This window comes from Zeus faber (genome assembly GCF_960531495.2).
Source record: "Zeus faber genome assembly, chromosome: 12".
NCBI lineage: Eukaryota > Metazoa > Chordata > Actinopteri > Zeiformes > Zeidae > Zeus > Zeus faber.
Window position 1 is genome coordinate 5,090,174 of NC_137196.1, and position 16,301 is coordinate 5,106,474.

A 16,301-nucleotide genomic window follows, 5' to 3' on the forward strand; every position below is an offset into this window, starting at 1 on the left:
TAAAAGTAGATCTTTCAAAATTAATAATAATAATGTAATGAGCTGTAATAAGCTAGTTAGCATAGTAATCATTTATATTTATAATTTATACCCTATATGGCCATAACAATAATTTCTCTTGTGCATAGTATCACCTTTTGTATATTTTGTATATTGTATGTCTATCTTTGTATATCTGACTATTTCTGTTTTGAGTCTTTTGAATTAGTTGTATACATTAGAATTTTTTTTTTCACTTCACTTTTTACTTTTTATTTATTTTTATAATTTTTTATATATATATATTTTTTTATTCTCCATTTCTTTGGACTGTCGAGCCATTTTATTTTTGAACACTTAAGGTCCATAATGAAATGCACCAAACCTCACCATATGAAATTCCTCATATATGTAAATGTGCCTGCCTGAAAAAAACTGATTCTGAAAAAATGGTAAACTAAAAGGAGGCGTATTGTATCAGAAAAGTACCAATTGCTCTTAAAAGATGATCTAAGTTAACATGACTGAGTGAACATGACTACCGCCTCTGTTTATACAGAGTGCTAAATTGTGTACCCGATTCTATATGTAAAAGATAGAAAAGCGACAACAATGTATCAGTATAACATTATATCCACAAATTGGAACGTTCCATTTCTGACCCCCATCTTTAAACGCAGGTCACACTACATCCGCATCCACCAGTTGCTGCACAGTCTGCCCTTTGGCCAGTCGGGAGCCCCGGAGGATGGGGAGGCCGAGTCGGGAGAGTCGCTAGGGCCAGGCCTGAATGGAGAGCCGGGTTCGGTCACTACTAATGGCCACCTGGGTGAGACGATGTACTGTATCTGACCATCACTGGTGTTGTACTTTGGCTATTCGGGGTTGGTTTGGATAAACATTCAAGGATTACGAAGACTGAAAGTGTGACTTCACTTCTTCCCCGCAGCTAATCCGGCTCTAAACGTTAGCCGCATAGCGGCTATTTTGACCCAGAAAATGTTCCCTTGTGTGTTTCAGTTTACTAAGTAAAAGAAAAAAACCTGGTGTTCAGTACGTGCCCATTGATCATCATCTTGAAATGCTTTTAAGTTTTGATACTTTGTTTATTTGATGTTGTTATATGTGCAATTGACCTCTTAATGTACCTCTTACTTGTCTAACAGAGGATGTCCCAGAGAGGGGGCTGAGCCAGGATGGGGGGTCAGATTCAGATGAGAGGCCGGTCGAGCCCCTCACCCCGGGGCCCAGACGCACCTTGCCTCGCTCCCTGTCTGTGGATCGCCTGTCTGACCTGGCCATGTTACTAGACGACCAGGAGAGGCAGTCAGAGGTAGAACCCGAGAAATCTTTTGTTAACGTTCCAGAGCTACCGAAATGCGCAATTTTGTACAGTACAGCCTCGTTCTGTCCAAACTCTGTGAGTAACGGTCATTCGGGAGATGCGGTTCGGTCGTTTGGTCAACCAAACCACGAATATATATACACAAAAAGTGGGTTATTTAACCTCTACCAAAAACAATATCCTATGTTATTTAATCACAGTATGATTCACAAATATAAAATCAATACATTGAACTTTGTATTCATGGAGTTCAGAATAGACATCCAGTGTACCAGTATCGACAATCTTTTGGGAATTGTAGCTGTCGTTACCTAGTAACTGACCAACGTAGCAGAGGTTTGAATTAACAAGGTTCTGCTGTAGCCTAAAGCAGGTTACAGCAGAGGTTGAAGGTTGAAAGGTTTTCAACCTTTTTCAGCCAAAGGACCCCATGGAGGATGGACTAACAGAGTAGAGACCCCCTAGATATTTTCTATAAAATGTTTTGTCGGCCATAATCACATATTTATAATTCCTTATTAACCATTTATATACTCAGTTATGATGTTTACAGTTCCTGTGTGGTTTTATTTTAAATTTAGATTTATTTCCGTTAGTTCTGTTTCGTTGATAGACAGAAAAAATACAGTGAAATACACCTTTTTCTTGATTTCACAAATATAATAAAGGTTTCATGAATATGAAATAGGGTTTGAAATGCTTTTAAGGCTTTTTATTATAATCTAGTCCAGGTTTGACTACTATAAGTACTACGGGTGGGCCGATCACCTGATAGTCGTAATTGGATTCATATCCGTAAAATGTACCCTAATAGTCGTGAACAGATGGTCGGAATCGGAGTTACCAAAAAAAAAACACATTTAAAGGGTCTACTCGCTTTTTTGTGAATAAGAAAATGGGAGAGAATGTGTACAATAATGGGAAGTCACGTGTATATGTCTAAAGTTAGGCTACTAGCAGCTTGTGAACGCAATGGTACACTAGCAGGCTAGCCATGCAAGCTAATGCTAGCAATTAGATTCAAGATTCAAGATTTTTATTCGCCACTTACATATACATACTTTCATACATATATGCAGTGAAATGTAATAATGGAAAAAAATACTAAAATGTGTAAGAGTCAACCGGAGCGCAGGCGACTGCTAGGGGCGGCGCCACTATCGCCTAGCTAGTAGCATCAGTGCTGCTGTTTATATCCCGCCATCTGAAGCAGCACTTAACTATAAGATACTTGAGGGGAACAGAGCAGTGACTCTCGATGATAGTAGTGTCCGTGCACCAAGCTTTGTTTACATAAATGCACAGTCCCCCAACCCTGCTCTTACCGAAGTCATCAGCTGTTCTTTCCACCTGGACATAGCACCCCATTAGCTGGATGGTGCTATCAGGAACGCCGCTGTTGAGCCATGTTTTCATGAAAATCATGATGTTGCAGTCCATAATCCATGTGTTAGTGGTGATCCACAGCGGCAGCTCATCCATATATTTTTTCGCCAAAGACCAAACATTGGTGAGAAAAATGCTGGGTAGATAGCTGGTGAGGAGTTAGCTTTAGCCCAGTACTTAGCCCTCCTCTCCTCCCCCGCCTTTGTTCACGGTCTTGCCGCCGCCTGTGAGCACTTCCCATCGGCGTAGCCGGGTTGGTAGTCTCGGGTGTCTTGGCCATCTCTGGAATGAACTCGAGATAGCCGAAAAAGTTGTCAATATTGCAAGATCCTATGTCCTAAAATTCCCATTGGCTGTACGATGTGTACGCAAGACTGTTCTGAGTGAACACACTTGAAACAAATAGTGAGATAACTATTATTTTACACAATCTGGAGAGATGCTGAGCCTCACCTTGTACACACACCGCCGTCTTCCATGAATCTTAGGGGAGGGACTATGGGAGGGAGGGACCGTATGTGCAGCTCTCCTATCACGCGACCACGTGATGTATTTGTCATTGACAGAGAGTAGATCAACTCAATGAGACCAAACTATAAGAAAATGTGATTCTCCGATCCGAATATAAAGTCAAAATGATTGAACATCAATCGTAATCGGACAAAACATAAAATATCCGTAACGGATCGTCATGTCATCCGATCAATCAGCCCATCCCTAATGAGAACAGTCGTTTTTTTTATCTAGACCTGATCTTAAATGGCCTGTGTTTAAAAAAATCACCAGTGAAATCCAACTTTTCTCTGTTTTCACGAATCTGAAATAGGGTTTTACATGCTGTTTAATATCAGTACAATAATACAAACCATTTACCATGTGTTTTTTATTGAAGTTCAGCCATGTACCAGTTACATCTTCCAGAGACACAGTACGTTACTGAAAATTCCGAGGTTTTTCAACATTAACCAAAAGTTGAAGGTTTTTGAACGCACCATAACATCAGAAGCTGCAAATCAGCTCACTTTCAGTCCATCAAACACTGTCAAATCTCATTTGCTGAAAGCAGCTCCTGTGCAGGTGTGTGGCAATAAATATATCCTGAAATACAATTATGTTGGACTAAAATGTTAGCACCAGAACAGCCCGTCACAACGAACAATGTACGGCCAACAGGCTTCCCAGCACCTCTCATTGGTTAGGCACTGGCCGCCTTCCTTCCTCAGGTGCAGGCAAGAGGGCGCAAGGCGAGCGTGACGGATTATGATGGCGACGAGGAGGACTGTGAGCCCTGCTGCAGCAACTCCTGTTTCACGCAGAGAGGAGGATCCACTCTGGCCGCTGTGCACAGGTCTGGAACCACACACACACAAACGCACACACACCCGTGTATCCAACATATACAGTGCTGACCATTAGGTTTGCCGCGGTTACCGGTGTTACCGTTGTTACAGTGTTTGGGCAAACACCGATCCACGTCCATCAAAAAAAAAAATTGTGCTATTGCGTGTTATCAATTCTCAGTTGGACGCAACAAAAAAGAAAGTGTCTGCTTCTTACACTCACAGCACAGTCTGCGGAATCACATTTCACTTATCACGGAGAAGAGGAGAGAAAGAAGGCTCTAGAAGATCTTTGATGGGGTCTAGATCGGGACCTGTCTCCCTCTCCTGCGTAATTTGTGGCCACGATCTCCGTCCGTTGCTCATCTCCGTCCCTCTCATTACTGCATTGAGAACAGTGTCTTTTTTATTTTAGATGTATTTTATTTTACTCAGGGTCACCCCCCCCCACACACACACATACACACACCTTGTCAAATGTCCGGTCATGAGTTTGTTAACCGGTAGTAAAAATTCTTCACCTTGGCATTCTACTGACCATATGTAATTGGACCAGTGAAACATTTTCTGTTGTTTTGGCCCCGTATTCTTAATCTTTTGATTAACAATCAAAACATTAACATGAGCTTAAAGTTCAGATTGCCAGCTTTGATTTAAGAGGCTATTTACATTCAACAAAAAAAAGTTGTTTGTATCGAAGGTGGTTACTGCGACTTCGAAGGGTTGAAATTGCGCAAGAAAACAAAATTTTATTTTGCCTGAAATGAGGATATTACCCTATTTAGACAACCGAAAGTTCCACATGGTCCGAGGTCTGCTATGAAAACCCTAACCCTAACCCTAACGTTTGTACATTTTGTTTATTTTTAATTAGCCTTTTTTACCCATGAAGACCTTAACACATACATTTTCCTGTATTTTTGCCCTTTCTGCCTGAAAAAAATTCTAACTATCTTCTCCATTCACCCAACATTGTAAATTAATTAAAATAAAATATAAAAAACCTGATAGTTGCTCTTAAATAAGTAAACTAGTAAAGCCTGTAAACTACGCTCTGTTTGTACTTTGTGTTGTGCAGGTCAGGTGGTGGCCTCTTCTCGTCGCAGGACATTGAGGAGGACGTGGAAGTCAACGGGGCCAAGGCCCGCTCGCCCGGTGACCGCTCACCACAGTGGGCCAGCAGAGGTTAGCTCAGGCGAGATGGCAAAAGATCATCCATTATTTTGCCCCAATAGTACCTCAAATCCACTTTGCAACAGAAGATAACTCAATCCACAAAGGCATAGCAGATAGATTGCATTTTAAGTACCCCTTGGGGCGCCTGTACACAGACCATTTACTGTGAAAGTAGTACAGTGCTGTAGAGAGCAAAAGGTCCAAACAAAAAATTATTATTATTATTATTTTTGACAAAGAACATATGAATGAATATGATTCATTAATATCCATATGTATGAATATGTTACTTAACATTTTGACGTAGATATGTTGAAAGAATATTAATATCACCAGTTTTAATAGCATGGGGGGAAAATAAATCCAAAGTTCCTCAAAATAGCTCGCCAACATTTAGTTTCAAGTTTGATTCCAACTCGGAATCGACTTAATCAGGGCAAAATAGACTCATGCTCCCTCTAGAGCAGGGGTCGACAACCTTTACTATCAAAAGGGCCATTTTTTGGCAAAAACAAAAATCTGTCTGGAGCCACAAAACAACTTGTAGCCTTATAATGAAGGTAACACAGCCTATTTAGACTGAATTAGCTAATCAACATAACTATAAATGAGCATTCCTTAATATGTTTTTGTTTTTTTATGCAGTCAAGTGCAAAATAAGGCAGGACACTGAAGAGACGTCTCAGGTGATTTGGCTGGAAGCTCCCGCTGGCAGGAGCAGTGACTTAGGTTTTGTCTGAACATTGGGGGGGACACATTAAGCGGCGGGGGCTGGGCGTCCTCCTTCATAACATTTTGAGTGTGAACCACTTGATTTCCAGCATTGTGTTGAATTTTTACACAGCAATATGTGCCTTTGCTGCATACATTTCTGTTGGAAAGGTTTTTATTTATGTTCTTACAATTCTTAAAAGTACATTTGCTCTGCTTTTCTGCAGCAGTTCCAAAATTGCTTTCTATCATCCTCAGCCCGATACTTTTCATGCAGTGTGTATGTTCTGGAAATGTTATTCAGTATTACCTTTTTTGTTTGCTCATTTCTCGCCGCAGATCAAGCATAGCGGTAAGCCAGCAACGTTGGCGGTGAAAGTAAACAAATCGGTCCACGCACTTTAAAAAATTTTATTTTCCTCCGAGACCTTTCTTTTTGGGGATTTGGAATGCATAGCTACTGTAATGCCAGTGTAATAGTTCCAAATATGAGGAGAGTGCGTTCCCGGAGAGCGCGTGCTGCTGCTACCCAGTATCCACTCCAGCTGTCTGCTCTCCCATTGGCTGGAATATCTGCATGTGCGCGAGTAAGGGGCCGAATACTCGATTTTGATTGGTTGCTCAACACGTGAGGACCCGTCTCGTCTGGTTCCTGTGGCGTGCTTACGAAGCAGCTGCGTTCCATCAAAGCTGGAACTCGGAAAACTTAAACCTACTGATGCACATTTTAGTTAACTAAAATGTTAAAACGGTGTATAGGTTACACATTTTTACAATTGAAGAATGTAAGAATCACTTTAGGCCTACAACAATGATAAATGTAAATTAAAATGTTGAAAAATTTCCGTTATTCATTTCCATATAATTTTTTGTCAAAGCCACAGGGAGCCGGGGGGGGGGGGGCTAAAGAGCCCCATGGGAGCCGCAGGTTGCTGATGCATGCTCTAGAGGTTGAAAAACGATCTACTGCTTTCTGCTACAGTAGCTCTGCCATCGACTTAATTTACCTGAAAATGTCTCACCTGGACACCCTTGATTAGAATAATTCACGGAACTGCTAATGGAAAGGTTTCCCTGCAGTGGGAGCTGCCTGAATAATTATAGCGCTACCCGTTTGGAATTGCTGTTTTACAACAAGGAGAATTGTAGCGATCGAGAAAACATTAAAAACGAGCAATAGGGATGAAATTTCATACAGATGGAAAAAGACCAAATTTGGCATTTGTGTGAGTATCTCAAGTCATTTCAAAAAGTGTCCATTTCTTTCCACATTAAAAACTTTGCGGTGGTTTTGCAGGTGACTGTCCCGGCCTATCCAATCAGCCTTCCATTGGACAAATACCTGCTCTGAGACCGGATCATTACCCAACTATCGATGAGCCGCTCCCCCCCAGTAAGAATCGCACGCAGGCAGACTTCTCAACAACCACTGTCGGAACCAACATTTTAATAATGTCCATGAGTGCGTTCATTAGTTCCTGCCCTCAGTCGGTGCATGTGTGTGTTTGCCCGTCCTCCCGACAGACTGGGAAGCCCGTGTGGACAGCCATGGCCGTGTGTTCTATGTGGACCACGTCAACAGGACCACCACCTGGCAGAGGCCGACCGTCGCCGCCACCCCCAACAACATGAGGCGCTCCGGCTCTGCCCACCAGATGGCGCAGCTCAACAGGAGGTTTGGATGGCTCGTCATTCCGATAGACCTCCTACACAGCGGACTCTTCTAGATACTTTGATAATATCATTTATTTTATTTTATGGTCTTACTTAATGATAGGAAAATATAATCAAATATATCTTTCCATATGAGGTCTGAAATAATTGTAGCTATTGTACTTTACATAAATGTAAGCAGATTTGCTCATATATACAGTATATACAGAACTGTATATCGATACCCTCCTATGATTTCTGATTATGATATGAATTTCTCCACATTGCTTAGCCCTACTAATATTCAAGTAAAAAGTCACGTTTTTTTTTCCTTTATCAGTCTCCATACTCCATTAAAAAAATGCTTTAATTTATTAAACTGATATATTTTTTTCTGTCTGCTCAATTTAAATGTTATGACTTAATTTGTTGATTTTAAATTGAGAAAACCAAAAAATCAAGGTTTGACAAATTGAAGCATTTTTCATGTTGATGGAGTTACTCACTTTTCTCAAAAGCATATAATAGGATGACGCGGTCAGAAATCTATTTCGGAGAGTATTTGAAATAAGAAATGCCGAGCTAGAAATGCCATACTGTTGAGTCTTTCCTCATTTAAGTTCTGCGGTCTAGTTCAAAAGTTTGTTTGCAGCATTCACAGGTTTCCCTCGGACTCTAACTCCACTGGCACGGCAATCGAGATCACCGATTGGATGATTTTTGATACAATGATCTGTGTGTGTGTGTGTGTGTGTGTGTGTGTGTGTGTGTGTGTGTCTGGGTGTGTGTGTGTGTGTGTGTGTGCGTGCGTGCGAGTGTGTGCATGTGTTGTGGTGTTTGAGGAAGACCCCCCTCGTCAGCTCCGGACGGCCTCATCCTCGCTGCGCGTGGCTGGGGGGGAGAGTGGAGGAAGCCCTGGGCGACCCCAACACTGCTCAGACTTCCCGTTTGTTTTCCCTCAGGTACCAGAGCATTCAGCGCACCATGGCAACTGAACGAGGAGGTGGAGAAGGAGAGGAGGAGGAGGATGGGGAGGGTGGAGAGGAGAATGGAGAGAGTGACTGGAGGAGGGATGGAGAGGCCATGAGCAACTGCAGCAGCGGTGACACAGACTCGCCAACAAACAACGATGCCAATAACGGTGGTGAGATAACATTTAAATTAAAAAAACTTCCCTCATAGCATCACAATATCAAATTTATTTGCAAGAACTGCATGCTCCCAGAACATTATTATTTTTTAAGATTTACCAAATGAAGATACACCATATTTAGTATCCCAGCATTGTTTTCGGTGGTTTTAAACCAAAAATAACAATTATGTTGCTTGCACATGCAAGACCAAATGTGCAAGTCTACAAACATTTGTGAGCAACACGGAAGTTAAATATATATTTTTTTATGTGTTTTTCATTTTGTTTTTGTCATATTATGAAATTTTTAATGTTGAAGAACCCACTCAATGTAACAAACAACAGTTTTAGGATCACTTAATACGTATAGTTTGTCACCAAAGTAAGCTTGATTTAGTCGCGTCTGCAGCGCATTGTGTCGATGTGGTGATCGATTTTCGTCTTTGGTTTCACTGGCTGTTGTTCCAGAGTTTTGTTTGAAACACCTCCCATAAACAAAATGCAACACAGCATCATTGTCAGCAGATAACAGACACTGTTCTTTTGGGAACTTGGTCTATCGATTTCTATTCATCTATTCTTCTCTATTTCATTGATCTATTCTGATCTATGATGAGCGAAAGTTTCTCAGAACAACATACACAATTCACAGTTCTATCCTCTGCTGCAACACTTTTATACTCGGGTGACCTATTTTCCATGACTAAAACAAGTCGTTCGACAAGCTAAAAGATAGATCTTTGATAATAAAATCTATGACAAAATTTCGTGAGAGTTTTTTCAATCTCTCAACTTATTTTCAAAACTGAGTTTTGGAGTCACTCACGCATTATTGAACTCGGAACAACGGCACAAACCGGGGAGTGTCATATTTTCACGTGTTATTTTTTGTACTCTACACACACAGTTGAATAAAATTTTGTATAGGTTTGTTCTTATCTTATTTTATACTGTTCTATTCATATCATATATAATGGTTGAAGTTGTTTTTTGTGTACATTTAGCAATTTAAACATGTCAGCCCTGCAAGTTTGTTTCCTGACAGATAATGACAGGTTGTCTGGTAGGGGTGGAGTTAAACAGCTATTGTTCCCACCCATTACCTGTCTGTGATGTGTGAAAAACTCACCATCTTTCAGGGGGATTTTCTCTGCTAGAGGAGTTTAGGTGTACCAACATTTAAATAAGCATGTCTTCTTCAAATATTTTCATATTGCAATGTATGATACAGCATTTGAAATCTTACAACCTGCACTTTCATAATCTGTAACAGCAAAAAATGACCATAGCCTACTTAGGAACCAAAACACACTCAACTCTGTCACATTTGAATAAAACATCTAAATTGAGTCCTTTCCTTTGTTTTGGGTATACTGGTGTGATAAACATCATCATCCTATGTTGTTCAGGAGCAACTGTGGATGGTGTGTTAATAAATCCTAAATTCTAATCCATTATAAAAGAGAATTGCGTAGCAATGATCAGTTGCGTAATTCAATGCACTTAAAGCCGTTGCGTTGCAATGCAATAGGTCCCCAACTCATACTACTGACACATACAGTATACACATACACACATATTACGTTAAAGTGTCTACGGAGATGTAAAAACCTGCCATACTCAAAAAGACAACTTATAATTGAGCACTTTTTCTATTTCCATGCCAATCTCAAGCTACACGTTATGGTCATGGTTTTGTCATTACATTGCATATAATTAGGATCATGAATTTCAACTCCATAGCAATATAAATTGAATAAATTCACACCTAATTCTGCAATTTTCGCAGAAAATTTCCATCTTTTATTGTTAATTATCTATCATGCTGTCGAAGCGAGAATCATCACATGGGAAAATGATTGTTCACTTCAACTGGCGCGACAAACATTCTGACATCTAGTGGTGGTGTCATACATCTAATTTTGTAATAGATACTTGTAGAAATTAATCCCCAGCATGCATTTTCTTTGTTGGAGGATCCAGAGCTAATAGAATAAAACAATAAACAATAACAATAAAAAAGGTTAAAAACAAAAAAAAATAACTAGAGCAAAGTAACAATAAGGGAAAACATTTAATATTAAGTTTAAGTTTTTTTTAAGTAGTTCAGTTCCTCCAGGAAGACAAAATTAATTCAGAGAATTTTTCGATTTTCGTGTGTGTGTGTGTGTGTGTGTGTGTGTGTGTGTGTGTGTGTGTGTGTGTGTGTGTGTGTGTGTGTGTGCCTAGAACCCCCCGGGGACAGCTCCTCCTCTCCCTCCTCTTCCTCCACCTCCGTCAACAGTCAGAAGGTGACTGCTCTCCTCCAAAGCCCTGCCGTGAAATTTGTCACACACCCCGAGTTCTTCACTGTGCTGCATGCAAACTACGTGAGTTCCATGCACACACACAGACACACACACACTCTTGTACCAACTGTTGAATCAAAGCAAAGTTAGAATAAATACACCTGGTTAGTGAGGACCAAAGGACCCGTGTCTCTAGTGCACTTCCAAACTAAAAAAGAGTCCATTCAGCCCTCACAAGTATAGGAAAACATAACACCATACACACACACACATTTTTTCATACTTGTATTTTAACATTAAGTCATGTTTTTGAAAGCTGCTTTTTTTATTATTTGATTTTTATTTTCAGGCTTTCAGCAGGCTTTTCATTTTATTTGTAGTAGCTGGAGGGAGCAGAACTCACCAGAGTAATGCCATTATACACTTATGCTGTCTATTTTGGCTATTTTTTCCTGCCCGTGTACTATCTAGTGCACCGTCACTCTGTCTGAAATCAAATACTAGCATTGGTATTTAGTTCACCAATTTAGTATGGGAGCATTTTTAGCAGGTCCAAAACCACAGTAGCATCAAATGGTATGCGAAAAGCACCAGGATGACACACTGCATCCCGTGATATATCGTATTAAAAAAGGTGGTTGATGCTATCCTAAGTTGCGACTTATCTGATCCCCCAGTGTCGCTCACTGATAGGTAGTTGGTGATTTTGCGATAATGACCGGCTGGCTGCACATAATCCATAATAATATAAGGCTTGCTACTAAATAGAATAATACAATGACATCAAATATTGATATGAAATGATTTTATAATGAGTGTGCCTTTGTTTAAGAGCTTCTGCTAAGGAAAATAGCGTAGCCGACTATTCTAAATAGTTAGCTACGGATATGTCTGATTTCTTTTTCGAGCGAATTTCACTTAAAATAGAAATCAGACATAACCGCATTCATATCTTCAAGCGTTGGTATAGTTTCTATGCAGCATCACAAGGTCTCGCCACTTGCTAGTGTTAGCATTAGCATGCAGGCAGAGCGATACGACGGACATGAATCCAGGCTGGGGTGGTTGCCTGTATCGACAGTCATCATCAACAGACTTGGCCGTTATTCAGAAATAACTGAACCATAATGGCTGCTCTTGACCAATCAGAATTGAGTATTCCACAGACAATTTCAGATGAAAAGTGAAGGCCTACATGGACGGTGAACTGCTTGTTTCTAGAGAATGTTTAGTTGTGACTGTGACATACAGTTGGTTTGATACTGTGACAAATGTACTTATTATATGTCGCTTTGGACCAAAAGCATCTGCTAAATGAAATAATGTAATATAATGTATTGTGCAAATTTTGGACACTGTGTTGGCAAGTGTATCCCACAATGCATTGTGATAAAGCTGCTTTGCTAGGACAACAATTTCAAATTGCGAGAAGTCATTCATAGATATTTTGAAAGAATTACACAGAGTAATCTAATCCCTTGAATTGTATCTAATCCCACCCACCCATAGGGTGCGTATCGGATGTTCACCAACAGTACGTGTCTGAAGCACATGATTCTCAAGGTCAGGAGAGACGCCAGGAACTTTGAGCGCTACCAACACAACCGTGACCTGGTGACGTTCCTCAACCGGTTCTCTGACCCGCAGCTGGAGCTGCCCGGAGGCTGGGAGATTAAGACGGATCCCTCCGGGAAGGTGGGTGTTAAATGTGTAGCGTTACAACCACATTAACAATTAAAATTGCACTTGTAAAAAAGGGTATATATTTATGTGATGTTATATGATTTATTAAACTATTAATTTATCATAAGGTCTTTTATTTATGAGGCACCACTCCCAGCAGGGAGAACAGTTAAATTAACCACATTAACTGTAATTGATCAATTGGAGTTCTTGGTCCGATACATTACTACTGTTTTAAATTCCTAAGAAATACGAACATACAAACTTCTTTCTGGTAAATGGGATTTATTTAATTGTCCTTAATAATTGAATAAATTAAACAACAGTAAAACTTGAAAAATGAAAATACTAGTAAAACATATGAAAAATTAAAATAATAGTAACATATTTTTTAAAGAAAATAAATGATAAAGAAAATAATTATATGAATACAAGATTTAAAAATGGTGACTCTCTTTAACCCAGAGACAACAAGGCACACACTACGGGCAGTTAAAAAATGGGAATAAATTTAATTTGACATCAACCCTCATCAAGAAGCAGAATTGGAAACCTTTCGTCTTACGGATCGTCGAGTTGTCGTGGAGCGTTTCAGCGCTCCACGACAAGTTTCATCTCGTCCACCAGTGGCTTTCATCCACGTCGTGTTGGCGTCAGTGATCGGCGGTTTGGACGGTGCCAGGGAAAAGGTCCAAAGTTCACAGGCGGACTGGAACAGTTGGGAAGGCCCCGGTGCGGCGTTCTCCGCGGGCCATGATTCCCAGGAGTCAGTGTGGGTGAACTGATTCGACTCTCCGATGACCTCCGGGTTGAATGGTCATGGCTTCGGTGCGCTTCTCTTGTTGTGGTTGAGCGCCAAATCAAATTAATCTAGCTACACCACCTTTAATCAGTTAGGCTTCAATCTTTTGTGGATTGGTTAAAAACGAAGGAAAATAATGTAATGTTAAAAAAATTCAAGGTTTAGTGATACAAAATAAAAGAAAGAAAATAAGTAAACAATTATTCAGCTGGGTGGCTGTAGCATGCTTGTTTAGTAAAATGTGAATTGCGCACAAATTTTATCGAAAATAAGGACCAAAAGACGTTGAAAAATTCAAAATAACATAAAAGGAAAAGTTCTTAAACTCGAGTGAGGACCCGCCTGAAGACATAGTGGTCGATGGCTTCTTTTAAAACACTCACCAGGTGAGAGTCAAAATGGCAGGTGAGGTAGAGTTTTCGTGCACCTCCTTTCTAACTGGCTGCTTATTCTTGCGAACTAGTGAATGTAATTTATTTATAAGCAAAATCACATAGCTTCAAACAACACTATGTTCAAACCAATTAATGATTTTAAAACAAACTCTTGTGATAATGTTTGACACATAACCATAAAATACAATGAAAATTAATTATGAAATGTCAGTCATCTTTCAAAACCATTCTATCAGCAACATAACATTCCTCACTAATTAACTATTAGGACAGTTTCTAATTACTAACGATTAAAACATATTTTAACACTCCTAATAAAGGGCATTGCAGTACTGGTGGTTATTGCGGTTTATATCCGCTGGCCACTAGATGGCAGCCTGGCTGTACAAGAGTTTATACCTTTAATTGGTGTTATTGTAATTTTATCGTTTTGCAGTGTACAGCGAAGAGGGTTAGATCATTTTTCAAAGAAACATCTGTAAAAATAATGTTAGTCCACTTAAGAAAAGATAAATTGTGGATTAAGATCATTTAGCTGAGTCTCTCATTTTATTGCCTGGTCTAGAAGACAAGGGTTCTCCAAGGGGGCTCAAACAAAAGAGTGCGGTTTACGTGTGACGAGAGAGAAGGAAAGAGAGGGGGGAGTCTGTTGATTTAGTCTCGGGCGAGGCGACACACTCCTTTGGTCCCCTCGTCCAGTCCCAATTCGCACCTCCATTGTTTGGGGATGCAGACAAGAGTCAGCAGATCCAGGGTCTCAGCGGGGGTTCTCTATCCTGTGATTTCTGGAGAATGGATTCCAGAGAGGACAGCCCTGGCTATGTCTGCTACAAATGTATTAATATCATAACAACCTCAATCACTTAATTTATCATCCAGGCATATTTGGATATCCTTTTCATGACTTTTGTTCCAAGGTCTTTGTTTTTTCCTCAGGTTTCCTCAATTTAGTCTGTGATGCTGAACCTCAAAATTATCTGTATCTGCCCACTGGTAAGGGTTTAGGGAGGGAGGAAGGAGTCTTTCCGGCCGTGGGTTGCCGATATGGCGAGAGTTTTTATAACAAATCTTTAACAAAAAGGCTCACTGGCCAAAAGGATAAATAAACACACAATATATAAACAATAATGGGTTGGGCGCAGAAGGAATGACGTTCTGATCTGGCTCCTGGTCGGCTAACGAGCCTGTGACCCGATCCCTCTCTGCAAGACAGACAAACATTAAGAAAGCTGCCTGCCACGGATTGGATCAATCAGTGCCGCGTGGGCGCTGATTTGGCCGACTGCAGCCGCAGCTTAACCATGCCTCTTGGTTCGCCACATACTCCCACCGCCCGACACTAGGTGGGTTGGTGATCCAGGCAGGTTCTTCATGCAGTGGAGCCACTGCAGTGGGCCATGGTCAGAGCAGAGGGTGAAAGCACGCCCCAGGAGGTAATAGTAGAGGGAACTAACAGCCCACTTGATCGCCAGACACTCCTTCTCCACTGTGCTGTACCTCGACTCCCACTCTGAAAGTTTGCGGCTGAGGTACAGCACTGGCCGCTTCCCACAGAGAGCTGACTTTACCTTCGCAAACGCCTGCTGGCACTTCTCTGACCACTGGACCGGATGTGGAGCATCCTTTCAAGTTAAGTCAGACAAGGGGTTGATTTGCTCCAAAAAGTTGGGTACAAACCTCCTTTATATATAGCCAGCCAGCCCCAAGAACTGCTTCACCTCCTTCTTGGTCTTGGGTCTCAGCGTGTTCACGACCGCAGCAGTTTCATCATGCTGGGGTCAGAGTAGGCCTTCACCCAAGTGGTACCCCAGATACTGTACCGCCCTCCGTCCCACGGCACACATCATTGGGTTGGCGGTGAGCCTCGCCCGCTTCAGGGACTTAGCATTGTGGCCAGATGCTGCATATGCCCCTCCCAGGTGTCGCTGTGAATGATTACCTAGGTAGGCCACGGCATATGCTACATGAGGACGCAGGATGCTGCCCATGAGTCTCTAATGGTGGCTGGGGCACCAAACAACCCGAATGGAAGTGTGCGTAAGTGGTACAACCCGAACAAAGTAGGGAATGCTGACTTTTCCTTGGACTCCTGAGACAAGATAATCTGCCAGTAGCTCTCAATTTAATGCAGTGTCGTGAAAAAACGAGGCATACCTAACCGGTCGAGAAGTTCAGTGACCTGGGGCATTGGGTAGGTGAGGAAATTTGACACTGCGTTCACCATTCGGTAATCTACACAGAACTCGACCGACCCATCGAGCTTACTCACCAGTCACTCGTGGACTCCTCTACTCCACTCGTGGACTCCCCCTCCCTGCCCACCCATGTCCAGCATGGCCTCTAATTCCACTGCACGATCTTGCGTTTATGTTTGAGCAGGCGATACGGCCGAGAGCGCACCGGATGACTTG

The 16,301-nt window shown here is 41.3% G+C and overlaps 1 protein-coding gene across 1 annotated transcript in view; it reads left to right on the forward strand.

Moving 5' to 3' along the window:
- hecw1b (HECT, C2 and WW domain containing E3 ubiquitin protein ligase 1b) overlaps nucleotides 1-16,301 on the forward strand; it is a gene marked incomplete at both ends in the record, with an annotated part of 53,429 nt that overhangs the window by 21,519 nt on the left and 15,609 nt on the right. The window contains 9 exons of the mRNA XM_080011224.1: nucleotides 660-808; nucleotides 1,146-1,312; nucleotides 3,934-4,058; nucleotides 5,129-5,235; nucleotides 7,235-7,330; nucleotides 7,462-7,612; nucleotides 8,553-8,626; nucleotides 10,952-11,091; nucleotides 12,520-12,705. Coding sequence (XP_079867350.1) covers nucleotides 660-808; nucleotides 1,146-1,312; nucleotides 3,934-4,058; nucleotides 5,129-5,235; nucleotides 7,235-7,330; nucleotides 7,462-7,612; nucleotides 8,553-8,626; nucleotides 10,952-11,091; nucleotides 12,520-12,705 — 1,195 coding nt within the window. The remainder of the gene's footprint in view (nucleotides 1-659; nucleotides 809-1,145; nucleotides 1,313-3,933; nucleotides 4,059-5,128; nucleotides 5,236-7,234; nucleotides 7,331-7,461; nucleotides 7,613-8,552; nucleotides 8,627-10,951; nucleotides 11,092-12,519; nucleotides 12,706-16,301) is intronic.